At 37.8% G+C, this 24891-nt stretch overlaps 3 protein-coding genes across 9 annotated transcripts in view; 1 reads left to right on the top strand and 2 right to left on the bottom strand.

Annotated features, from left to right (window-relative positions):
- On the bottom strand, positions 1-14454 carry LOC306844604 (nuclear receptor coactivator 5-like). Of its 5 annotated transcripts, none has more exons than XM_079376855.1 (10): positions 14301-14440; positions 10943-11203; positions 7647-7704; positions 6266-6478; positions 6052-6164; positions 5206-5335; positions 4914-5113; positions 2574-2778; positions 972-1057; positions 5-885 (listed from the first exon to the last, which is right to left on the bottom strand). In XM_079376855.1, exons 2-10 carry the CDS (start codon positions 11103-11105, stop codon positions 287-289), a joined length of 1767 nt encoding a protein of 588 aa, XP_079232981.1. In that variant the 5' UTR covers positions 11106-11203; positions 14301-14440; the 3' UTR covers positions 5-286. The 5 variants fall into 5 exon arrangements, with proteins under 5 accessions (XP_079232982.1, XP_079232981.1, XP_079232983.1 ...); XM_079376857.1 differs by lacking the exon at positions 10943-11203 and adding an exon at positions 10641-10748 and having other exon boundaries at positions 14301-14429; XM_079376856.1 differs by lacking the exon at positions 10943-11203 and having other exon boundaries at positions 1-885; positions 14301-14454.
- Positions 13814-20918, top strand: ctsa (cathepsin A). The gene is made up of 15 exons (XM_079376861.1): positions 13814-14897; positions 15133-15293; positions 15399-15510; positions 15624-15674; positions 15923-16009; positions 16240-16395; positions 16485-16576; positions 16807-16891; positions 16966-17057; positions 17148-17226; positions 17804-17952; positions 18035-18110; positions 18187-18276; positions 18904-19005; positions 19338-20918. Exons 2-15 carry the CDS (start codon positions 15133-15135, stop codon positions 19419-19421), a joined length of 1416 nt encoding a protein of 471 aa, XP_079232987.1. The 5' UTR covers positions 13814-14897; the 3' UTR covers positions 19422-20918.
- Positions 19999-24891, bottom strand: part of pltp (phospholipid transfer protein) — a 10787-nt gene continuing 5894 nt past the window's right edge. For all 3 annotated transcript variants that reach the window (XM_079376862.1, XM_079376864.1, XM_079376863.1), the window contains exons 4-16: positions 24286-24411; positions 23832-23987; positions 23621-23684; positions 23412-23475; positions 23235-23326; positions 22396-22572; positions 22259-22318; positions 22001-22165; positions 21844-21911; positions 21717-21759; positions 21567-21630; positions 21205-21281; positions 19999-21126 (exon numbers count right to left, since the gene is read on the bottom strand). In XM_079376862.1, coding sequence (XP_079232988.1) covers positions 21031-21126; positions 21205-21281; positions 21567-21630; positions 21717-21759; positions 21844-21911; positions 22001-22165; positions 22259-22318; positions 22396-22572; positions 23235-23326; positions 23412-23475; positions 23621-23684; positions 23832-23987; positions 24286-24411 — 1252 coding nt within the window. In that variant the 3' untranslated portion in view covers positions 19999-21030. The remainder of the gene's footprint in view (positions 21127-21204; positions 21282-21566; positions 21631-21716; positions 21760-21843; positions 21912-22000; positions 22166-22258; positions 22319-22395; positions 22573-23234; positions 23327-23411; positions 23476-23620; positions 23685-23831; positions 23988-24285; positions 24412-24891) is intronic.

The following is a 24891-nucleotide window of genomic DNA, read 5'->3' as shown; positions in this document are numbered from 1 at the left end:
CTTTATCTAAAAATGAATTTATTAAGTCAGAAGTTGGCTGGTATCTACAATGCACCAATTCCATATAAAACAACAGAAATGCTCTTATTTATTGATGCATTAGACAATCAATCATGCTCTGTAAAGGTTTCGTCTTACACAGAGTAAAAAATAAAATAAACCGTAAAACCAGAAAACTATGACTTCACAGAAAACTCTTTATTATCACAAATTACACAGGAGCAAAAAAATAATAATTTATGATAATTCAGAGCAATGCCAACTTCTCGATTCAGATCTATTAATTTCAGTAATGGCGGGAATAATGGGACATGGGCGATGGATCCATGCTTTGACCCATTCCCTGTGCTGACCGGGTCCCTTGACCCACAGATCCCATATTCACCAAGTGGTTAATGGGTCCGCTCTGGATGAGTGTATCCAAGGCTTTCTGCACGCTGGGGTTATCAAAGTTGATGCCAGTGCCTGTGGTGACCGCCGGTCTTTGGGCGCCTGTCGGCCCGGCCATTCGAGCGCCAGGAGGCCTCAAAGCAAGCCGAGGGTTCATCATGCTGCTCTGCGGCTGGACGGCAGCGATTTTGGGCATGCCGGTGGCAGTGGAGGCAGCATGAGAAGACTGGAGTCCGGCGGTCTGAGGGCCGAGGCTGGAAGAGTAACCCTGCGTTTGGGATGCTGGAACAGGGCTGGACACTGAAGACGTGCCGCTGTTGAAGATGCTGAGGATCTTAGCCTGGAGCTCCTGCTGTTGGTTGGCGGCGGTGGGGGCGGACGCAGGGGTCAGGTGGGTGGAATGAAGGGGCAGGCTGGTGTATGCGGGCTGAGCTGAAGCAGATAGAGGCTGTGTAGCCTGAGACGGCTCGAGGGTCGCTGGTGGAGGGTGTGCGACTAGAGAGAACAAAAACAGTGAAGGGTAAATCTTGATGGGTAAAGCGTAATACAACACTTGAGTTTAAAACACCTAATGGAGTTACCGGTGTCAGTACTGCCTCGGACAAGACGATCACGTTTGTCTCTCAGATAGTCAATCAGCCTGGCCAACTCCTCTGGAGTCATAAACCTGAGAGATGCAAAGATGATCCATTATATTTGACACTTAACACCAGTTTCAATGCCAATTTCAATAATGCGGCAAAAGAAAAAAAAAAAAAATGCTACTGAAGACGTATTTGAATTAAGCGAAATTAAAACAAATGGCATGATCTTTAAGTGAACGCCATTTAAAATATTTTCCAGCTATTAAATAAAAACGTTACCAAAAAAAACCACTTAACAGTCCCAAGTTAGTAATATTTTATACTTTTATTTAGCAAGGCTGCATTCAATTGATCAGAAGTGACAAAGGCATTTATAATGTTACAAAAGATTTCCATTTCAAATAAATGCAGTTCTTTTGAACTTTGTATTCATAATGTATTTCTACAAGAGGAAAAAGTCAACATTGGTTAATTTTTTTTAAAAATTCAGCAAATTAGAATGATTTCTGAAGGATCGTGTGACTCTGAAAACTGGGTCTGTTTATACAGAATGCGTTTTTTCATTCCAATGTGCTACTTTTCCATTGTTGTTTAAACGCATGCTAAATGGACGTGTTTGACTGCTGGGCTCGCATCTAGTGTTTTCTGCAGCGTATTCAAGTTAAAAATTTCAACTTTTACATGCCACCCCGCTCATCAATATCACTTCCAAAAGAGTGACATTCGGGTGAATTTGATATCACGATGCACTGCTTCCTCAATATTCAATTTTACTTCATGTATACAATTTTGTCAATAAATACAAGCAGTCAGATATATGAACTGAACCTATAATTTCACCTGCTCAAAGAAAGCAAGCTTCTTGAATGTATCATTTTTGGCTGAACTGGGTCCACCTTTGCACTGACAGGTGTTAACAGCTAAGGGTAAAAACGGCTGATGTGGTTTCTCGAGTTAGTGGTATTACCCCCTGCATATTTTATTTGTGCGTGACATGATTTACACACAGCGCGTCTTCTCCAGGTCGTGCTTACCAGGTTGTGCATAAAAGCCGAAATGTGCCCAGATGTCGGCTTTTAAAGTAGTTGGTTAAATGAAGTCAGAAAAGCATCAGTATGCTATAATCGGTTATGGTCTATTACTGAACCGATACCGAATCATCCTCATCTGCAACACGATGCATTGTAGAAATTATTAATTTCGACACCCCTAGTAGACACAGTCAACTTGCGCTCGAGGGTTCGCAGACCCTTCCAAAAATGGCAGATGGCTTACATAGCACAGCCCATAGAAGCAGTCACTCATGAGACATCTACATATACACACGCATATCTTTTTTTTTTTTGATGGCAACATAGTAGAGTCATTCTGTGTTGCGCTTTTTTAAAAAACACTCCTGAGGGCTGCATCTCGGTGTGAACAGCCCATATTGATGCTGTAAATGTATCTTTGCATCACAGGAATAAATTACATTTTAAAATATATTCAAATATTTAAGCATTTTAATGTATTTTTGATCAAATAAATGCAGATTTACCTAAACAAAAATAATAATCGTACAGACCAAACACTTTTGAATGCTAGTATTTGTTGACCTACCTGCCCTCGGACAGCAGCGTGATGTGGGTCAGAACGGAGGCAGGGTGACCCTCTCTGTCAGGTTCCCTCATCAACACCTCATCTGCCATCTTGGCTGCCTTCCTCGCGATCTCATCCCTTTCTTTAGCACGGTGTTCAACTTTAAAGGAGTCAAAGTTGTGGGCCACCAGCACCATGGCATCCTGCATGGGCATGTTTCTGTGCTCTGCAACAAGAGTATACTGTGGTCATCTAAAATGTTGATTATCTTATATAGGGCTGTGCAAACATCTGAAACATTGTACTGCAATCACATATCAACACTGGGCTAGGGGTGTGCGATATATATCGTCTGCGATAATATCAATTGTTTTTTCAACGATGTGCAATTTGACAGTATTTTGCAAAAGCCAAACAGAACACCTATGGAGTGCACGCTTACATTACGTGATGAAGTCTAGGGCGACTAGGGCGCGTGCGCATTTAGAGTGTGTTCTTTCACTGCACATCGATGATGCGAATCTTCCGTTCCACCACATCCCAAAGGTGCTCTATTGGATTGAGATCTGGTGACTGTGGAGGCCATTTGAGTAAAGTGAACTCATTGTCATGTTCAAGAAACCAGTCTGAGATGATTTGAGCTTTGGGACATGGTGCATTATCCTGCTGGAAGTAGCCATCAGAAGATGGGTACACTGTAGTCATAAAGGGATGGACAAGGTCAGCAACAATACTCAGGTAGGCTGTGGCGTTTAAACAATGCTCAGCTGGTACTAAGGGGCCCAAAGTGTGCCAAGAAAATATCCCCCACACCATTAGACCACCACCAGCAGCCTGAACCATTGTGAAGGCAGGATGGATCCATACTTTCATGTTCTTTAGGCCAAATTCTGACTCTACCATCTGAATGTCGCAGCAGAAATCGAGACTCATCAGACCAGGCAACGTTTTTCCAAACTTCTATTGTCCAATTTTGGTGAGCCTGTGTGAATTGTAGCCTCTGTTTCCTGTTCTTAGCCGACCAGAGCGGCACCCGGTGTGGTCTTCTACTCCTGTAGCCCAGCTGCTTCAGGGTTCGACGTGTTGTGCGTTCAGAGATGGCATTCTGCATACCTTGGTTGTAACGATTGGTTATTTGAGTTACTGTTGCCTCTGTATCATCTCTAACCAGTCTGCCCATTCTCCTGACATCAACAAGGCATTTTCGTCACACAACTGCTGCTCACTGGATAGTTTCTCTTTTTCAGACCATTCTCTGTAAACCCTAGAGATGGTTGTGAGTGAATCCCAGTAGATCATCAGTTTTTGAAATACTCAGACCAGCCCATATGGCACCAACATCCATTCCACGTTCAAAGTCACTTAAATCCCCTTTCTTCCCCATTCTGATGCTCGGTTTGAACTTCAGCAAGTCGTCTTCACCACATCTAGATGCTTAAATGCACCGAGTTGCTGCCATGTGATTGGCTGATTATCAATTTGTGTTACCAAGCAGTTGAACAGGTGTACCTAATAAAGTGGCCGGTGAGTGTGTGTATATTTTATATATATATATATATATATATATATATATATATATATATATATATATATATATATATATATATATATATATATATATATATATATATCATTTCATGTGGTTAAAACAGTTTTTTTCTTCAAATATAAGCATGATTACAAATGTGATGTGATGTGTTTATTGAACTGTTGTATAAAATCAATGTTAATATTAAGAGACTTAAGTTTTAGACACCATATTGCCTGTTTTTACTTCACTTCGCCAACAAAAAATAATTCCAAACAGCTACAGCACTGACTCATCCTGACTCGCTTGTTAACAGCTGCCACCTACTGGCGATTTTAATTTTACATTCAAAGTATCTTTTCATTTTAAAATAAATTTCAAATATCAGTATTCAATGTTTTATGTTTAAAATATCAAAACATTATGCATTTGTAACTGCAGGTTGAAGCACTCCATGTCCCTCTGAGCTGCATTAAACAAACGCCACTTCAGATGCAACTTCTGCAAAGATTCATTTTGTTGATACTGGTTTCATTTGTTTGGTAACAGCCTGAATGTCTTATTATGCTAATTGACTGATTAAATGTAACAATTTGATTCAAAAGATGCCCACACGTTAGTCAGATATCAGCAAAATAACACACTTGGCAAAATATCGTCATCGAAAAAAATCCTAAAAATATAGGGATTTGTTTTTTTTCAATATCGCACACCCCTACACTGGGCTGGTTTTGAGTAGTTGTGGCGTTTAATTGCATTGGATTTCCCCAGCTTAAAGCTGATGAGCAAGTAAACGGTCTTAAATTATCAACTCTTTGTGGAAGGGCACATACCTTGCGGAGTCCCAAAGAGGATGTTGACTGTACAGGAACGGTGTACTTGGTGCTGCTGGGTGATGATGATGGCAAAAGGTGTACGAGCCCGACTCACATCCTCCAGAGCTTGGGTCAACGACACTTCTGTATTCAGGAAGATGAGATCCACCACCATACCCAGATCCCGAACCTTCCTGCCCACAGTCTCTGCATATTCCCTGCACACAAACACGGAGCAGAAAATGTAACAAGTTCTCCAAGAAAACAATTGATGTTTTAATCCGCCTTCAAGAATAGTCACAGGACTCACTTTTGCAGCTTGTTGACGACTATGACGGAACAGTCCACTGGTCTCTCAGCATCATAGCGCCTCTGCAGCTCTTCATAATATTGCCGGTAAAGTTCGTTTCTCCGGCGCTCTTCAGGACGCACCCGCTCCTCTGTAAATTCAGAGCCAAACACCAAACAGTTTTCACATATACTCCTCCTCTGCAACCAAAATACTGTGCATGTGAAACTTTGGTTTGCTTTAAACTAACCCAACTGAATTACCAATGCTGCTGACAATGACTGTTAGAGCATTAGTGCTACCGCAAATAGTGTAACCAGTACTTGGGAGAAACTCCATTTAGATAACATTTCATTTTATTGAATTGAACAGGATTTTTAAGATTTTTGCAGTGTGATATTTTCATTCACACACACAAAATTCACAATCTTAATGCAAAAATAACACGTGTTACAGCAGTATTTTTTTCTACTGCCTTATTATTGCTTATTTAATTAGAAGAAAAAAATATTCAGGGGCATAACAGAACTTTGGAAGAATAAGTGTTTATTCTAAAAAAAATATATATTTTTAGTACCTTTTGATATTACAGTTTTATTTTAATTTTATATATCCGTTTTCACTATTACAGTTAGTTTTAGTAATTGTTTGTCATTTTTATTATTTTTGGTTTTAAAATATTGCAACTAGTTTAAATTAGTTTTTTTTTTTTTCCAGTTAACTATCATTTCAAGTAACAAATGTTTTTAAATGAATTTAATTAATAACTCCGGTCACAATGCAAAAAATTATTAAGCTTTAAAATAGGATTAATTTTTTTATGAAATAAGTCCGCTTTATATTATGGTTGTAAACAATTCAACCAACCCTCAGACTCTCTCCTGCCGTTCCAGGGTTCCCTGTAGCGCTCAGGGTACGGCTCCTCTTTCTTCCGATAATAGTCATACTCTCCACGGTAATAACGATCATACCCTTCATCTCTGTGGAAGCACAGTAATGTTGTTTAGATGATGTTACAACACAGGAAAACAAGAGCTATAAATGCACAACTGCAAAGGAGCTCAAATGCATTGTAGTGCACCTGTAGGAAGGATCTTTCTCCCTGCTCTCTGGCCCCCTGTATCGCTCATCAGGCGGCCCTCTAGCATCATGCTCCCGAGGTGGACCGGGACGCGGCTCACGGCTATCACTCCTCATCTCTCGACTGTCCCGGTGGTCTCGAGAATCTCGCCCATGCACCGGGGACCGAGAACGGGGACGGGGCTCTCGACTGTCCCCGTAAGAGCTGGCTGGCCTGAACAGACAAAATACACTCAATCAACACATGCCAACTAAACACTTAACCCCCAAAAATAACAACTCTATTAGACAACTCGCTAAAAGAATTTTACCATCAAGTACTTAAGACATTATGTTAGTGAAATGGTAAAAACAAAGAACTCTGTACGCAAATATAAATTTTTACCAGAAAAATCAAGTGCTTTTTAGAGTTTTTTTTTTTTTCAAAGTCCTGTTGCCAGAGACCACAGACAAGAGAGTAGCGCCGAAAATTAATCTTGCCAGTCGCAAAATTCAAGTCATTTCTCTTATAAAATGTACCTTTGCGAACTCCGAATATAGCTCTCCAAAAATGAATGTCATGGGAAAGATGTTGAACATTATCTTTTGAAGTAACCATGAAAACCAGGGTCCATCCGTTAGTTTACAAAAATCAAATTAAAGAAAAATGAACAGCAGGTTTCAGGATAAAAATGCACTTTTATTACATTTTGTCAGCTTTATTATTTTGTGTTTGTATTTAAGCAAGCAACACAAGTTTTTAATATTAAAACCGCTTTAAGATAAACCAACACAATTAACCGCACTGTTCCACGACCGCAAAATAATTAGTCTCATTTTCTTTGAGGTGGTGACGATGAATTGACTGGAACACCAACCTCCAAAAATAAATAACATCCAACAATTGAATGAACTGCTTAAATTAGTTTTAACTGTTTCCATCCCACTTGAGTACATTAAATAATTGGGTTTTTGTTAATGTTTCAATGCATTTTAATATTAAACAAGCTTCTGAAGTGAGTGTTAATTGGAGTGTCGAAGACTCCAGCAGGAAGTAGCGAATGTCAGTGGACGATTTCGAAAAACTGTGCATAGTAAGTGAACAGATTGAGTAACACACCGTTTAGACAAAGACACACCAAGGGAAACGTACTCAAATGACCCTTTCAACTTTATTTCAGTTAATTCTTACACCACTAAAAGTGATGAAAAGGGATAGAAAATAAATAGAACAAACTAAAATCCGAAGAGCCGCGAGAAATATAGACCGAACCGTTTTTGTGCACTCAACGATATTTATGCATTTTAGAACTTTCGATGAATTCCATTGTGGAGGGAAAAACGTTTACCAAAATTCTCGATAGAGGTCGTCTTCATTAGCAAAAATCCCAACGATACTTTACCTGCGTGGAGGGCTTGACCTGGCTTTATTCTGTCGTCTCTCCGCTGCCATATTTACATCTGCAAATAAACCAATCCAAACGTTCAATATGACAAAAGACGGAAATATTTCAGAGCCAAACGAGTTTCTTTTACTCAGAGGATGAACATTTGGCATTCTGTATCAGATGAAGAGAGACAAGTTGTCAAAATTGTAAGCATTTCCAAAATTTAAATAGCAGTTGAAAATTATATACTACACTGAAAAGAGCAGCAAACAATCTTGTGAACCTGTGCATCACATGTATGACAGTATTTGACATTCCCAGCTGTAAACACTTATTAAAAACTGCTGCTTTGGAGAAATAGAGTATAAAAAAGTACAAATTATAGCATTAGCAAAATCAATAAATGCCATCAAAATTCAGATACTATTGTATAATTTTAATTATACAGTCAAGAAGATTTATAATTGCAGCAGTCAAAAAAGAACAAGTGAAATGGGAAAACATGGGATATGCATATTGATTCATTTCAAAAAGTCATAGGACACCAATATATAACCCATTTGTAAAACATTCCTTTGGATTTATAGTCTCCATTTGTACCTTTATGGCCCGGTTTCACAGACAGGGCTTAGACTAAACCAGGATTAGGTCATTAAGTAATTTTTATAAATGTGTCTTAGAAAAAAACATTACTGGTGTGCATTTTGAGACAAAAAAAAAGGCACTGATATATTTTAAGATCAGTCAGAGCAGTCTTCTTTTAGTTGAAACGGGTTCGACTTAGATTTTAGTCTGGGATTAGGCTCAAGCCTGGTCTGTGAAACCGGAGGAACATGTACAAAAACTAGACAGAATGAATGCTTAAGACAGAATGCTTAAAGAAAAAAAATGTAAACTTAAAGCTACAGTTCGTAACTTTTTTTGGTTAAAAATTCTTCGAAATCAATATTTCAGCAAGTACATAACCAACCAGTGTTCAAAACTATCGCCTTACTTTAGCCTGATTCACAACGGTTAGCTTATAATAATGTTTTCTAATTTGAGTGGTATGGGTAGGTTTTCGCGGGAAATTCAAGCATGGCACTGCGTCATAAGGTCACGTCTGTAAACATAAAAGAAGTTGTCCCGGCTAATAGGCTATCGTATGCAAGGATCCTGCAGATCGTTTAGCCTTTTCGTGGCCTAATGGATAGAGAGTTGGACTTGTAACCCGAAAGTCGTGGGTTCGAGTCTCAGGTCCAGCAGGGATTGTAGGTGGGGGAGTGAATAACCAACACTCTCTCCACCCTCAATACCACGACTGAGGTGAGACCCTTGAGCAAGGCACCGAACCCCCGACTGCTCCCCGGGCGCCGCAGCATTGGCTGCCCACTGCTCCGGGTGTGTGTTCACTGCTGTGTGTACACTTGGATGGGTTAAATGCAGAGCACTAATTCCAAGTATGGGTCACCATACTTGGCCACACACCACTTCCCTTTTCTCACAGCAGCTGGAATAATTAAATGTATCATTTTTAATGGCGGATTGTAATCCAGAAAGAATTATGCATTTATGAAACTAAATTATATTCCAGTTTTAAATGTGCTTCTGATTACAGATAGTCTGAGATTACATAAAATTTGTATTTTAAAGAAAACCCGTTTGGAGGGAGCATAGTTTGCTTTTTGGGTTAAAAGAATTTCTTAATATGAAATTCGAATGGCATGACAACTAGATATTAGACTGTACAGAAATTGAAATGATAATACACACTATACTCAGTCATGCAATGCTGATGTTGTTAACATTTATAATTTGAGAATAAAGTATAGCAATAATAATTCTTTGCACGGTTTGATGCGATATGAGCTAACTGATCTTTAGATTAAATCACCATTGGAAGCACGATTTATGGTAATGCTTTTTTTCCTCAGTTGGGCAGAACAAACGTAGCAGACTTGTTATTTACTTGTTCAGATGGCAATATACTGTGAAAATTCTCATTTGGTCATATATTCCAAGACACAGGCTAGAATCTGTGATTGTGAAGTACAGTAAACATCCACACCTTCACCTCAAAACATTGGATTCATCTGCGCTGAAGCCGTGCCAGAGTACAACCCACACAAGGAAGATAATTCCGCACACAGCTGCAATTCCAGGTTTTCAAACAGAGATGGTGACAACAGGAAAAACTTACGGACTGCAGCTTTAAATATGCAATTTGCATAAGGAACATTTAATGTAAAGTATGGCTTTATTAGTCTGGATTTATTAGATTCCCCATTTGCAGGGGTGCACATAAGTTTTTCAGCCTGGTTCTCATATGAGAACCTAGAGATTTGGTTTGGTCCTCACATGGGCCACAGCATGTATAGTGACCCATAAAATATAACTATAAAAAATAAATTAATAGTGATAATATTATTGCAAGGTTTTTTTTAGATCAAATAAACTAAATAATCAGGTGATAATACTTATTTTAAAATAAAAAGGGGAGTATTACACACAAATACAATTATTTTATAGTAAACTTAAAAATAAAATCCTAATATTTTACCATATGATTATTATTATTTGAATTTATCATTTTCAAACTTAAAATCAGTGAGCTTTTATTTTGGTGGGTTGCCGGCAATTAAGTATATGCGCTTCCAGGTTTAACACTGCTGATCGAAGAGCGTCCGTGAATGAAATGTCACAGTTTTGCTTTGAAAACTGCAGCGGCTAGCCTACTTTCAGTTTGAATAGAAATCATATACAGTACAGTTTGTCGATCTAAAATGGTAATTGTGCATTAACAGCTGTCATCCATGTCGGTACGCAAATGCGCTGTCAGAACTTATTTACACAGCGCATTTTTTATTTTGGCCGCGCATGCGGACCTGTGGACCACTTATGTGCAGCCCTGCCCATTTGAGTTATTACATTTAAACAATTAATTTGTCCTATGATTTATTTCTCTTAACCTAAAAACGATGTAACAACTCCCCAAACCACTCCAGTGTTTAATACCAAACCAGACCTTACCTAGTTTATAACCTCTATAAATTCGACCGTTATGTCCGGCTTTAGCGGCCTCAGCATCCTCCACTCGCTCAAACTGCACAAATCCATACCCACGAAACAGGGACAAAGCTGGAAAAGGGAACAATCATTTTCGTTTTACGCAAAAGACGCTTTTTGGTGGATTTTTGGCCTAAGCTTCCCTTGCTTTTTGCAAATCGCAACTAAAGCATTTAGACCGAAGTCTAAAGAACTGTGGGCTAAACCAGTTAAAACTGCAGCGAACACTATGAAATTTTCCGAAATTGAATTTGTCCGCTACTAACCCTGTATTTTCCCATATGGCCTGAACAGATCCTCCATGTCCTTCTTCGCCATGTGTGCCGTGGGCAAATTTCCGACAAAAATCCGTCGCTCCAGGTCACGAGGGTCATTGCTGTTGGTGGTGTGCAAGGGTGGCGAACTACTCCGGCTTCTTCTGTGCGACATGCCTCTATGAGCTTTAGATTCAACAGCCCGTTTTCAAGGAACGCTTGCAGTTGATTTTAGTTACAAGACTATTTGATTAGCTATATTTCCCCCAAGGTCTTGAAATTGATGATGCATCAACATGTAAGAAAAGAGAGATTCCAGAGGTAAAATGACTGGGCAAAGAAAGAAAACACCGCAGAAGTCAACATGAAATCAAAATCAACCAGATTTACTTTCTTAAAGTCTGTGTAAAGTCAATATTAAATGTGTTCTGAGTTTGTCACACCACAGAAAAATGCGTTATTAACCACCCAGCCAAATTTGAATGCTAGAAAAAAACACCAAGTAAATAAAATAAGGTATCAAAATCTTGAAAAAATAAGCCGTATTCTCTGCTCTCAAACGCTGGGGACGTGTCCACTGGTGGCGCTGAAACCATGCCCACCTGCGGTCTTTCCTCTAGCAGCAGATTAATTTAAAGGTGTGCTGAAATACAATTGGGTAAACCGGCATTGGGAGGGTTTCACAAACCATAACAAACACAGACATTCCGGGCCGGAATGCACATTTTCAAAGGAGAATAACTGGCGGTAGCATTGTTTTTCAGATAAACAACTATGTTAACTTAGCATGTTTCTTAAATATCTGCAAATAGATTATGGTATTTTTATGCTTTAGTAAAGTCAAAATCCTGCATACAGCACCTTCAAATAAAAAGACAGAGCTCAGTTGTTTTGTAAATTATCACAACCAGGTATTAATGTGACGAAGGCATAGCTAGCTAGCAAACTGTAGGCTGTAGTAGCTAGCGGTAATGACAGTAACTCACGATTGAGCGAACAGACCACTGATGCTAATGCACTCTAGTTATTATGCGTGTTCGACATGAAGCAGTGCTGCGCAGAACGATCAGTGTTTGACATAAAATTACTGAGAGAGCGATTTGAAAGTATCAGGAGCATCTGCTCTGTAGCTCTCACTGTTCTTTGTCACACACCAATTGGTCAGTGCTGCTTCAATTCGAACACCCCGCTTATAGTGTTGGGGTAGGGCCATGCTCGGTGGCTTGATTGCGTCATGGAGTCATGATTTAGCCCCGCCCAAAAAAAGTGATCACGAAAATGCTGTTTAATGGTATAACTCCACAATTAAGTACTACATAGTTCACAGACTTTGTAACATGTTTCAGCAATGCATTTATAATGCGTTTACAAAGAATTCTCAGAATTGACTTTACACAGACTTTAAACATCTTAATATCTGAATGTAGATTGATTGATTTGAACATTATTAATTTTCTAATTGAATATCCCGTTTCGTTCTAAAATAATGTGCCGATGTAGATTCATGTCGATTTTAAAGGCAAACATGTAGAATTTCTAAGTACAGTTTAATTCACATGCAGTGTTTTGCTGCCTGATCAATTGACAAACACTTTATGGTCGTTTACACCAAATAAAATGCTGAAAATAAATGAGCTTTTTGGCTTAGTGAGGCCTTGATTGCAGGAGTCCTTGGATTTTGCAGCTGCACTTCAATTCTGCAACGTTCTCATGCAAAGATGCTCCTCAGATTGCCTTTTTAAATGAAACACATTTCTCAAGTATTTGATGAAAGGCTGTGGGTGAAGACGACAGGAAAACCTGTTGGAAGAACTGACCACAAACGGGTTTCCACAGAGCACGCAACGGAAAATATGCGAGCTTGCCGTTGAAGATAACATCAAATCATGAATAGGCTTGTTCTTGGGGATAAACATAAAATGCTCCCCAAAAATGTCTCGCAGGTAGTCCAAAGTTTAAAAATTTGCTAACATCTAGGCGATGTTTGATGAACCAGTCAGTAGGTCAACAAAAACACTGGACACTGGACATCATGGCTCAAGGGGTATCATAAAAATGTTCCACTACAACGCACATCTGAAAGCAAATGTCACACAGTTCGTTGGCCCGCTTGTTTTCCTCATAGTAGTTGGATGGCAAGAGCTCACAGATGCTGTAGACTTTGTGGTCCACTTTGGCATTCTGGTGACATTTTGGTAAATTTCAAAACACAATATCATAACCTGAGTTTCCAAAGCTGCTCAACATCTTACCAGATGAATGCTGGTCGCTCTGCCTAAATGATTTTGCTCTTTTTCAGATGACTCTACCTCAAGAATATCAACTGCCATCAATGGAGAGTAAAAAACATGAATTTTGGATTATATTATATTATCAGATTACAAGATATCTATGTACTGTACTCATAAAAATTAGAGACAGTAAGTGTGTACCAATATAGTAAAGTTGACAGCATTTTCTATGACATTTCACCGCGTGAGTTCAAATGTTATTAAATATAAAACTAAAGTCAATTCAAATAAAATGATCAAAACACGATGATTAATGTATCTATGAACAAATTTAACTTTAGTATGTTTTGATGAACAGGCTAATATGGGATAAATAAAGCATTTCTTATGATTCAGTACTTTGGCACTCTATTATAATATGTTAATATTAATGCTTGAATTTTACACATTCAAGAAGTATGGTCTGTAAAACACACCTGTCTCAGTCAAAACAATAAAACTGCTACTACAGACTTTCGTGCGATTTAGTATTTTAATAATCTGTTAAACTGTCTATCATCCTCCATGGTCATATTTCCACCACTTTTTATTATTCAAAAGGCAGAGAGAGTGAAAGCTGGTAACAAGTGGAAATGGACAGCATGTAATCCTCGTCGGCGCCACAACAACACTTTCCGACATTTTGTGACCGTGTCGTGATGAGGTGAAACCCAAACCGTGTAAAAGAACGCGCAAATGTTTCTGCAAACGACAAAGACCGCGTACTCCTGAGATAAAAATGCATATCGTGCATATTCCGTCCTTTTGAAAGCTGTAGGGAACACCGCGCACACTTCGTCTAGTGTGGAATTCGATCGGGCGCCATGTTGCTCCGCAAATAGATGCTCCACTGCTTTGAATTCGTTTTTTTTTTTTATCGGGTTTGTTTATGTTCGAGCTGAACGATTTAAACGTTGTTTTCTTACTACCAAAACGACATTTACGGCTTTCAACATTCAAAAAGAACAATCGATGCTTCGACTAAGAGGGCAGCTAACAAGCTAACGTTAGCTTACATTGATAACAATGACTGCAGGTGGAGCTCTAGAATTTACGATCCCTGAGAAAAGTTTTGTGAGATCATGGAAGTAAACTCTTACCGTTACCATGAGAACCTGGAAAATATCCTGCGATTTTCTTTCGGCGTCCTGTTTGTGCGAACAATTAAAACGAAAGACTGCCGCAACCGTGCGGTGATTCTGTGCGGAACTGCGAGTTGCTTAGATACTGTCTTGATGGCGCTGTTTCCAAATTAAAAGTTCCTTTGTTAAGCGCCGATACAAATAATTGTATTTTTAAAAAGTGCTTAGTTTATGTTTAGACCGACTTGCGAATAAACAATAATAACAATATATTTAGAAGTACATATTGAAAATTAAATTATAAATAGTAAACCTTTCTTTTTATTATTTATCGTTGCATTACCTTCACAAAATTAGCACTAAAAAGTATTTTATAATGTATTTTCAATACTAACCTCAATATGAGCACGAAAATAGAAATAATTGTTTATTTATAGGCTGATTTCTTTGTTTTTAGAATATTTGACCATTTAAATGTTGTGCACTTTTATTTTGACACCGCGGACGAGAAACATCATGTGACTTCATCACGGGAAAGTTGAAGTCACGTGAATTTTTGGGGCTACTTAAACAATTTACTAGCTGATAATCATTTTCGTTCCCGCACCTGGAAAGGTAAGACTAATAAAACAACTCTATGAACAGCTTTAATCTTTCTTTTGCTGAATAATATCCGTGCATGCGTCAGATTTCCACCTCATTATTAGGATAAACCCTCAGTTTCCTGGTTAGTGCTCTTGAGTTAGATCGAGCAAAGGTTATATAATTGTCCCTTTGGTTTTTGGTGACCTCGTTGATTCAGATTTCTGTTCGAGGGGTAAGTCAGTACTGGTGTTTTGCTGTGTTTCAGATGCATCTTGTGCTGGTGTGTTTGCTGCTGGGAGTGCTGGAGGCTTCTGGGGCTCCAGATGCAGATGAGATCAAATATCTTCCTGGACTTTCAAAACAGCCCAGCTTCAAGCATTATTCTGGATACTTCAAAGTGGCAGACAACAAACACCTTCACTACTGGTAAGATGGACTGTCTGACTTTCACTCTCATTTAAATGACCCTAGGAATAGTTTTGAAAGTTTCCATATGCAAATGTACAACATTATTGTGTTCCTGTTGTTCAGGTTTGTTGAGTCTCAGAAAGATCCGGCCAATAGTCCGGTTGTTCTGTGGCTAAACGGAGGACCGGGATGCAGCTCCTTAGATGGTTTGCTCACAGAGCACGGACCTTTCCTGGTCAGATTTTACAACACTTTTTATTTTTATTTTAAATAACTGTACTGATGTTAACTTTATTAAAATATTTAATGCTTTAAAGTGTGTTATCCCTTCTCTCTGGTTATTCACAGATCCAAGATGACGGTGCCACTCTGGAATATAATCCTTATGCTTGGAACAAGGTATGGATTTTGGCTTGTGTGTATGTGTATAAGTCTTATCTCATTTATATATAATATACTTAAGCATTACCAAATGAGTTATTTCTGTGATGTGAAATGAGGAAGTCTTGGGCTCAGTTTTCACACTAAACAGCAGTTTCTGTAACTGGACTATGACACTTCCTTAAGCCAGTCACATGCTCTTATGGGCTTTTGTTCTTGGCTGTAGCAAACCTGCTTTATTGTACTAAACATGAGCTGTTTTTCAGATTGCGAATGTCTTATACCTGGAGTCACCAGCAGGTGTTGGCTTCTCCTACTCTGATGACAAGAAGTACACTACCAACGACACAGAGGTATGTTTTGAATCGTATTAAGAAATGCATCTTAAAAAAAATGTGTGTACATGTATTTATATATACACAGTACACACTCCTATATTATGTAAACAAAAACTTTTGATTGACAGCACTAATATATATGCGTGTGTGTATACATGCATGTATAAAATGAGTATTTAATTGCGTAGCACAGATAGTATTTAATTGAACTGTTTATGGTAACCATATAATCGCTGACTTTCCAGGTGGCCACAAACAACTACTTGGCCTTGAAAGAGTTTTTCAGGTTGTTTCCTGAGTTCAGCAAGAATGAGTTTTTCCTGACTGGTGAGAGTTACGGAGGCATTTACATTCCAACGCTGGCTGAGATCGTCATGGAGGACGGCAGCATTAATTTGCAGGTAGGAAGGACTTTATTTTGACTGTATTGCCCATAATAAACAGACGTGGAGCCAGCAGAGTGTATGATGTGTGTGTTTTTGTTTTGTAGGGAATTGCAGTTGGAAATGGCTTGTCCAGTTATGAACTAAATGACAATTCACTGGTCTATTTTGCATACTATCATGGACTTCTTGGGACCAGGTGTGATATTTATTTTTTATTTTTACCCAAGTCTATTTACCATGCTCTCTCTTATGCATGTAGTTTTATTATTGGTGCTTGATGTGAAGACACATGTCACTATTACTTATGGTTATTTTGGTGTGTTTTTCACAGCAAACAGTATAAATTGTCAATAATAAAAAAAAAAATACATTGTAATATTTTATGTATGTGTTTTTTTTAACATCTTTTTTTATTTTTAAACACAGTTTGTGGAATGACCTGCAGACTTTTTGCTGCAAAGATGGAGTGTGTAACTTCTACGATAACCAGGATGTGAACTGCTCGGCTTCTGTAAGTTAAACAGTGCTCTACTAATAGCTTAAGATGTCATATATTCTTTACTAATCTTTTCTATCAATCTTCAGCTCTATACAGTTCAAGCTATAGTCTACAATTCAGGACTCAACATTTATAACCTGTATGCACCCTGTGCCGGAGGTGTTCAGCAGAGGGTCAGGTGAGCTTGGATCAGTTATGTGGAGTAACTGTTCAATGGCAGTTCATAAGAAGATGAATAATGTCATTGTGTTCTGTGTTCTGAAACCAGCATTGAAAACGGCCAGCTTGTGATCCGAGACCTGGGCCACCACTTCCCCAACCATCCGTGGTCCAAAGCGCAGAACGAGGTAGAGAAACCTGTTGACGTGTTGCTTTCAGAATACAAAAGTCTCCTTTCCAAATAGCTTATTGACTCCGAATGAAAATGAAACTTGCCACTTGCTCATTAATACATCCTCATGTTGTTTCAAACCTGAAGTTTCTTGTTCTGTGCAACCCAAAGGGAATTTTTTTAGCATTTTAATGCTCGTTTCCATACAGTGAAAGTAATGAGGTAATACAATATCTTTTGATTGTAATTCACTGAATATATTCCCATTCACAGCAGCTCTCTCATTTTATTTGCATATTCAAATTGTGACTTGTTTCACTCCACAATATTAGTTATTGTGTGTCTCCAAACGCACAAGTTTGAATATGAGTGCGAATGGGATTTAAGAACAATTTATGGTTTTGGAACGACAAGTAAATAATGACTAAAATAAAATATTTGGGTGAATGGTCTCTTTTAAAGGGATGCTTCTTTCTGTGAACTATCCCTTTCAAGAACTATGAAGAACAAAGCTTTGTGCCTGGTCATGGTGTTTTAACCTGTTTATATGGTGCTTTGAGGGTTAATCCGCATGAGTCTTCTCATTGAATCAGAAATTGCGAGGTGCGGTCTCCCTGTTCAAATCTTCAAGGCTGGATCCTCCGTGTACCAACTCTACTCCATCCACCCTGTACCTCAACAACCAGCTGGTGAAGTCTGCTCTCCACATCTCACCCAACGCTTTGCACTGGGTCATGTGCAGGTGCGATGAGTGGACTTTAACCATGCAGATGAGTTTTGTGATGGAGGGTTTTCATTTGTAATTGTCTGGTTGTTTGTTGCAGTGCTGAAGTCAATCTGAACTATAAGCGGCTGTTCATGGATGTGAAGAAACAGTACCTGAAGCTTCTTGGAGCACTAGTGAGTGATGGAAATGTAAACGCTTATGAATCAAATACTTACCAGCTCTTATTGATTTCAATAATCTTTTCAACAGAAATACCGTGTGTTGGTATATAATGGAGATGTGGACATGGCCTGCAACTTCCTAGGAGACGAATGGTTTGTGGAGTCGCTCCAGCAAGAGGTGAGTTGTTGCCATCTGATCTTGTGTGTCCTACTTTCTTTTAGTCTTGGTCTGGAGACTGATCATTAGTTGTGTTTTTTTTTTTTTTTTTTTTTTTTTTTTTTTTTTTTTTTTTTCCCAAATTAAAAAAATAAAAATCTCTGCATCCTGACCCCTAGTCAATAAGACTGCAACTTTATTTATTTGTTGTAGTAGCGGTATTTAAATAAATGGAGAAATTGATAAATAATATTTAGAAAAATGTTTTGTAGCTTTTATAATGAAAAGAAAAATCATAGTTTAATGCTTTATTTTTATAGTATATTTTAAGTCCATTTTTAAATTATACTAGGTAACATTTATTCAGAAAATATATTAATTGACATTTTTTAAAAGGGTTTCTCCTGAAATAATTCTAGAACTTGTCATAAACTAAGCTGAATATTGCTATTATTGTTATTTTAGTTTGTTGTTTTTAGATAAAATCGTTACTTTTGTAAATTCTATATTAAAAGGATATTGTTAAATCATAAATAAGAAGAAATAACAACATTTTGTTGTTGTTGTTGTTGTTAAATGTTCTATTAATTTTTTTTTTTTTTTTTTTCTATAGCAGAATAAACAATCTCTCTTCATCTTTTCTAACAGGTGCAGGTGCAGCGCAGACCTTGGATTTATTTCAATGGTGACACTCAGCAGATCGGTGGCTTTGTCAAGGAGTTCACCCACATCGCTTTCCTAACAGTGAAGGTAAGACTGCAATAAAACCAATGGCACACTTTCTCTGTGATTTTGATTAAAAGCTACATTAATAAGAAATCGGTGCCATGATATTATTTCAAACATCTCCTGAGCTGCCTACGTAGCATTTTAGGCATCATAACGCAGCTTAATTGGGTTTAGAACAGAGAACTATGTACACTTCCATTGTAAACTAGTTATACTTTTGTGACTGCTGTCTAATATGTGAGCTTTTTTTTTTCCATCAAAGTGAACTTTTTATTTCTTTAATGTAGTGTATTCTATTATTATTTTTGGTTTGTTTTTATTTTTTAAATTGTATTTATCTATGTCCTCCACAGGGTTCAGGTCACATGGTTCCCACTGACAAACCCATAGCGGCCTTCACAATGTTCAGTCGCTTCATCACCAAACAGCCTTACTAGAAGACACTCAGGGACTTTTACTCTTTAAATCTGGATTTGCACTGTCACACTGGTAAAATGTTTCTGATGTATGGACCACTGACTGTTTTCTGTCACTTTGCCACTCAAAACTGATCATGTATTTATGTAGTTTAGTTGCCAGGCTGTGAACTAAAGTCATGCTGACTGTACATGATGTGCTGTTTCATCGTATGGGTTTAAGAGATTCGCAGATCTTTATGATTGATTTAATAGCGAGAGATGCTGAGTGTTTACGAATTGAAGTTCAATCCAATCAGCTGTGAGTGGATGCTGACTGTTTATTGCACAATTTTATCTTATGTCTTCTCTATTAAACATGAAACTGTAGCTTTTATTAATCATTGCACAGATTATTTTTGTCATCCCTTCAGGTATTAATGCCTCACTGTGATAACTAGACTTTTGTTGAGCTGTCACCGAGTTGCTCGTTTGATTGTGATGTACATGATCTCTGGTACTTTCTGTGCTCATAAGGGAATAATATTTGTGCCTTTTTCCCCCAGTTTTTTAATTAAATAAATTTTCTATGATTGTTTTTCTTTGCTCTTTTTATTTTAGAAAACTGTTCATTTAAACCAATTTAATAATTTCAATAAAGAACCAAGCAAGTTTTAAGATCAAAAACAGTAACATTTGCTGATTTTTAACATGTCATTTTTATAAAGAGGTACAGTGAGGGATTTCATTCACAAATGAGGATGGCAAACCAATCTCATTAAACAATCATATACGATAATACTTGTACAAAAAATCATAAAATACATTGTTTTATACATCTAAGCGCACAGTATAAGAGTTGTACATGTGTTTTCAGGGTTCAGACACTTGTGCAATACCTTAAAGTCAACATGAACCTGTATTTGCAACCCATTTTGCTTCTGAAATGTGCATAAAAAATGTAGTTTGGTATTTCGTCTTAATGCACTGATTAATTGGATGGGTGTTTGATATTAGAACAGAAGCATGTCTGAATGCAACGTTGTATAGGTTTGTGGAGGATCTGTTTTCAGTTGAAATGCCATCCTCAAGAACATCTCACATATCCAAACGGTAATGCTGCTTTTTGTAAATATATACGTATTTGCTTATACTGGTGTAATCTTTATGCAACAGCTATTTACACGGCGAGCAAGTAGTGATAGATACTGTTTGCACAAAGTGTAAATAGAAGAAATGCACTTAATGGTGAAATACCTAAGCAATAGTGAAAACAGCCTTTGCCGACAAGGTTTGTAATTTGCATTCATTATTGTTAGACGATGCCAATGTTCATTATACTAGCAGTATATTATTGCATTAACTATTGAGAGGATATTAAAAACAATAGGGATTGCATGTTGGCATAAAGTGCAAATTGTACACAATTACACCAGGAATGTGTATTCAGAGTAAATAGGTTGAATTTAGAGGTCATGCTGACTGTAACAATAGCTCTTGAGGATCAAATGTTCTGTGCAGTTAATAAACATCATGCTTTTGCTGGAAGGTTAGTTCTTTTCCTTTAAAGCCTCTATTTATTGCTCCATATTTTAGTATCTGTGCATGACTTTTATACATGTGGTAATGTTAGCCTGGCTCTTCTCTGGTCTTAAATTGAGTTGTCTGTCTCACCCGACAGCTTCCCCTCGATTATTTCTCTCAGGCCTGTTCTGAAGTGTAGGTTTGCCCCCACGATGATGTATCCCTGTGAAATCAACGATAGAGCATCACAGCTGAACATATCAGTTTTCTTAAGATGTTAAAAGTTTCACCAGCCACTTACATTGTGATACTCCACCACCTCTTCGATGAAGTCTATCCCGTCCGGTAGAGGGATCTGCACACCTCGCTTAGTGTAATCTTAAATTAAAACACATTTAGATTTGTTTTAAATATTTTAAGTGATACACAAAGATGTGGGGTCAGTAAAAAAATAAATTAATGTTTATTCAGAAAGAACACATTCAATTTATCCAATGTGGCATTAAATGTGTTTTTGTTTTTTTTAATGCTGCTCTGAAAAAAAAGGAATCTTGAAAAAAAAAATCATATTTAATAAATATGAAGCAGCACAACTGTTTTTAAAAAAAAAAAATGTTTATTTGAGCATGAGACTTAATTTAATATCTATATTGTTTGACTTACTGTTAATGAGAGGCACCACAGATATCTGCAGCATTGTTTTCAACGGACCTTGCAGTGGAATAAGCTGAAGGAAAAATATTCATTACATTGACTATCTGCTCTTGATTAGTTTTGCATCAAATATAGTAGTATCTGGAAACGCAAACTTACAGCCAAAGACTCGAGGGCAGATTGATTGGAGAATATTTTAAACCTGAAAACAGATTCTCAGATCAAAATTAATGTTAACAATTAGTAAAATGTCAAATACGGTTCAGTGTTCGTGCATCATATTCACTTTCTCAGATCTAAATGGATGGCCAAGCGCTTGCCCTTCATCGATACTTTTGCGTTGAATTTGCCCTCCTGGAAACAAGGTGAAATTTGCTGCATTTATAACATCCCTTCATTCTGAAACTATTGGTTGTGTATATTGTGTATAGTGTAGTTCTCACCATGGTCATGCTGCTGAGCTGGACTGCTGGTTTTCCTGGAGGAAGAACCAACACTTTGACGTTACAGTTGACGGCCACACTTGCGCCAGAGGTCTTGATAGTGGAGCGAGGAGGAGAGGTGACCTCTAACTCCAGCGACAGAGGATGCTCCATTAGAGCCGGGTTCTGATTGGACAGACAAACACAGAGAATAGATGCTTGCTGGGGCATTGCTATGCGATTTCTATGTATACACATATACATCTTAGTTTTGCTCACCAGCATCATAATTGTCCCCAAGTAGGTGGTCCTGAGGAGTATCTCTAAGTCCTTTGGCATCTGAAATGAGTCAAGCGTTAGTTGCTTTTGTCTTATTTGTGTATCATGCCCTTGAAGTGTATTGGATGGTGTCTTACTCTTTCGTTTGCAATCTGCATTTGGAACAGTCCACCTTTGAAGTAAGAGTAGAGGCCGCTGTCAAAGAAGAATTCAGAGAGAGCGAGATAGATCATACGATCATACTCTCTCACTACCGGATTCACAGCGTAGTTCACGAGCGTCTCATTCTCATTCTTAAGGTTGTAAAACATGCCCTGTGTAGATGAGAGAGAGAGAAATACATAATACATTAAACAAATTGACATACCCATAAGTCTATATACTGTATATAAATATATGTGGAATATATGCTAAATATATTGTGTAAACAGCACCATATTTGTTTTTTTATTAAAAACTGTATTTCATTTATACCCTCAAATTCCAAAATATATAGGCTAATAGAAAATGTACTTCAAAATACATCTTCAGTCTTAAAATACATTTTTGGGCGAACACAAAATATATTTTGGACGAGTTAAGATTTGCATGATTTAATTTATATTTTTACACACATATATATATATATATATCACTATACTTTAACATCTAATTAAATATACTATACATATATATACACACACACCATTGAGTAGCAGGTAATTAAACCCACCATAATATTGACTTTTTTTTCAAATGTTTTCAACAGCAGCAACTCACCAAGGATCAGTGTCACATGATCCTTCAGAAATCAGTCTAATGTGCTGATTTGCTGCTTAAGAAACATTTCTGATTATTATCAGTGTTGAAACAGTTGTGCTATATGATAAATTATTTCAGAATGCGTTGATAAATATAAATAATGTATCTTTGCTGACCTAAAACAGACTGTGTAGACTTGTATATCAAGTTCAGTTACTAGTCATCTGTCACTCACCCTAAAATCCATATCAAGGCTAGTTTCCGTCACCACGGGGTCATTTAGCAGTGAGTAATCGATGCCCACGTAACTGTCCACCTCCGTGCGCACTGAAAAACACATTCACGTAAACACACGAGTCTGCCAGATCAATGTATCACAGCAGTTTTACAATCATCAACATCTTTCTCTAACCTGGGATTGTTTCCAGTAGCTGGTTAACCAGAACTAGTGCAGCATGATTCAAAACGGGACAAATCTGACAGAGACGTGTGTGAAAGTTAGTTTTCATTAAAATGAGTTCAAATGTCATTACAGTTCAAATAATTTGATTTATAATGAACGATGATATGTAAGGACCCCTGCGAGCATCTGCTAATCCTGACTGGAAAAAGCAAACAAACCTGTTTATTTAGGACGAAGCGCATTCCTGTAGTCAGGAATGCCCCGATAAAGTCATAAACCCTCCTGTGAGAATATTTTGAGACACATAAGAATATGCCATATATCAGAACAGACATGCAAAATGCTGAGCAAACAATTTCATTAACAAAGAAATTAGTTAATCAAATCATGACTCATTTGCAATGCTCAAAGTTCAATAGAGTCAAGTACCCGAGCGTCCCGCTAAATCTGGCCCTCATCTTGGCGATGGACGCATTGCAGGTGACATTGGAGATCTTGAGACGTCCCTCCATGTCTTTGCTGAGATGGAGGACTGTGAAGATGTTGACACCTTCAGCGGAGGCGTTGATGGCTCCCTCATCATAACTGACGAAGAGAAAGAGGGACACCTCATCAAGACTGCATTTATTTGATAGACAATAGACAGAGCAATAATAGATTACAATATTGTGTGCAACAATAGAGCAAATATTGTGAAATACTGCATTTCAAAACAACTGTTTTCTATGTGAACTGATTGCTGTGATCAAAGCGGAATTTTCAGCATCATTACTCCAGTGTTATTGCATGCTTGCTGAATAAAAGTATTCATTTCCTTCAGTTGCTTGTAACCTCAAATCCTTCATGTCTTTTGTTTGACTTCTGCAGGTGTGTTCAGACTCACAAGAGCCAGTACAGGATGCGTCTCTGGAAGTTGAGGGTGATGGAGGAGTTCTGCACCTCGAACAGCAGCCCCACATCAGGCTGGAAGCGCAGGTCAGAGGTCAGGTTCAGCTCCGTGATCTTCACACTCAACAAACATCAGACAAGAATTAGCTAGATATCTATCTATCTATCTATCTATCTATCTATCTATCTATCTATCTATCTATCTATCTATCTATCTATCTATCTATCTATCTATCTATCTATCTATCTATCTATCTATCTATCTATCTATCTATCTATCTGTCTGTCTGTCTGTCTGTCTGTCTGTCTGTCTATCTATCTATCTATCATCTGTCTGTCTGTCTGTCTGTCTGTCTGTCTGTCTGTCTATCTATCATCTGTCTGTCTGTCTGTCTATCTATCTATCTATCTATCTGTCTGTCTATCTATCTATCTGTCTGTCTATCTATCTATCTATCTATCTATCTATCTGTCTGTCTGTCTGTCTGTCTGTCTATCTATCTATCTATCATCTGTCTGTCTGTCTGTCTGTCTGTCTATCTATCTATCTATCATCTGTCTGTCTGTCTGTCTGTCTGTCTGTCTATCTATCATCTGTCTG

Source organism: Barbus barbus, assembly GCF_936440315.1.
Source record: "Barbus barbus genome assembly, chromosome: 25".
NCBI lineage: Eukaryota > Metazoa > Chordata > Actinopteri > Cypriniformes > Cyprinidae > Barbus > Barbus barbus.
The sequence above is the reverse complement of the archived record's forward strand: the minus strand, read 5'-3'. Positions and strand labels throughout refer to the sequence as shown.

Excerpts from the sequence above, each read along its gene's own strand:
- LOC306844604 (XM_079376855.1), bottom strand. The coding sequence starts at position 11,105 with ATGTCGCACAGAAGAAGCCGGAGTAGTTCGCCACCCTTGCACACCACC. Across the intron at positions 7,705-10,942 it reads GCCATATGGGAAAATACAGG|ATGTAAATATGGCAGCGGAG; the intron begins GTTAGTAGCGGA and ends GTTTATTTGCAG. Across the intron at positions 2,779-4,913 it reads CCTCTTTGGGACTCCGCAAG|AGCACAGAAACATGCCCATG; the intron begins GTATGTGCCCTT and ends CTCTTGTTGCAG.
- ctsa (XM_079376861.1), top strand. The coding sequence starts at position 15,133 with ATGCATCTTGTGCTGGTGTGTTTGCTGCTGGGAGTGCTGGAGGCTTCT. Across the intron at positions 15,511-15,623 it reads CAGAGCACGGACCTTTCCTG|ATCCAAGATGACGGTGCCAC; the intron begins GTCAGATTTTAC and ends GGTTATTCACAG. Across the intron at positions 17,058-17,147 it reads GGTGTTCAGCAGAGGGTCAG|CATTGAAAACGGCCAGCTTG; the intron begins GTGAGCTTGGAT and ends TTCTGAAACCAG.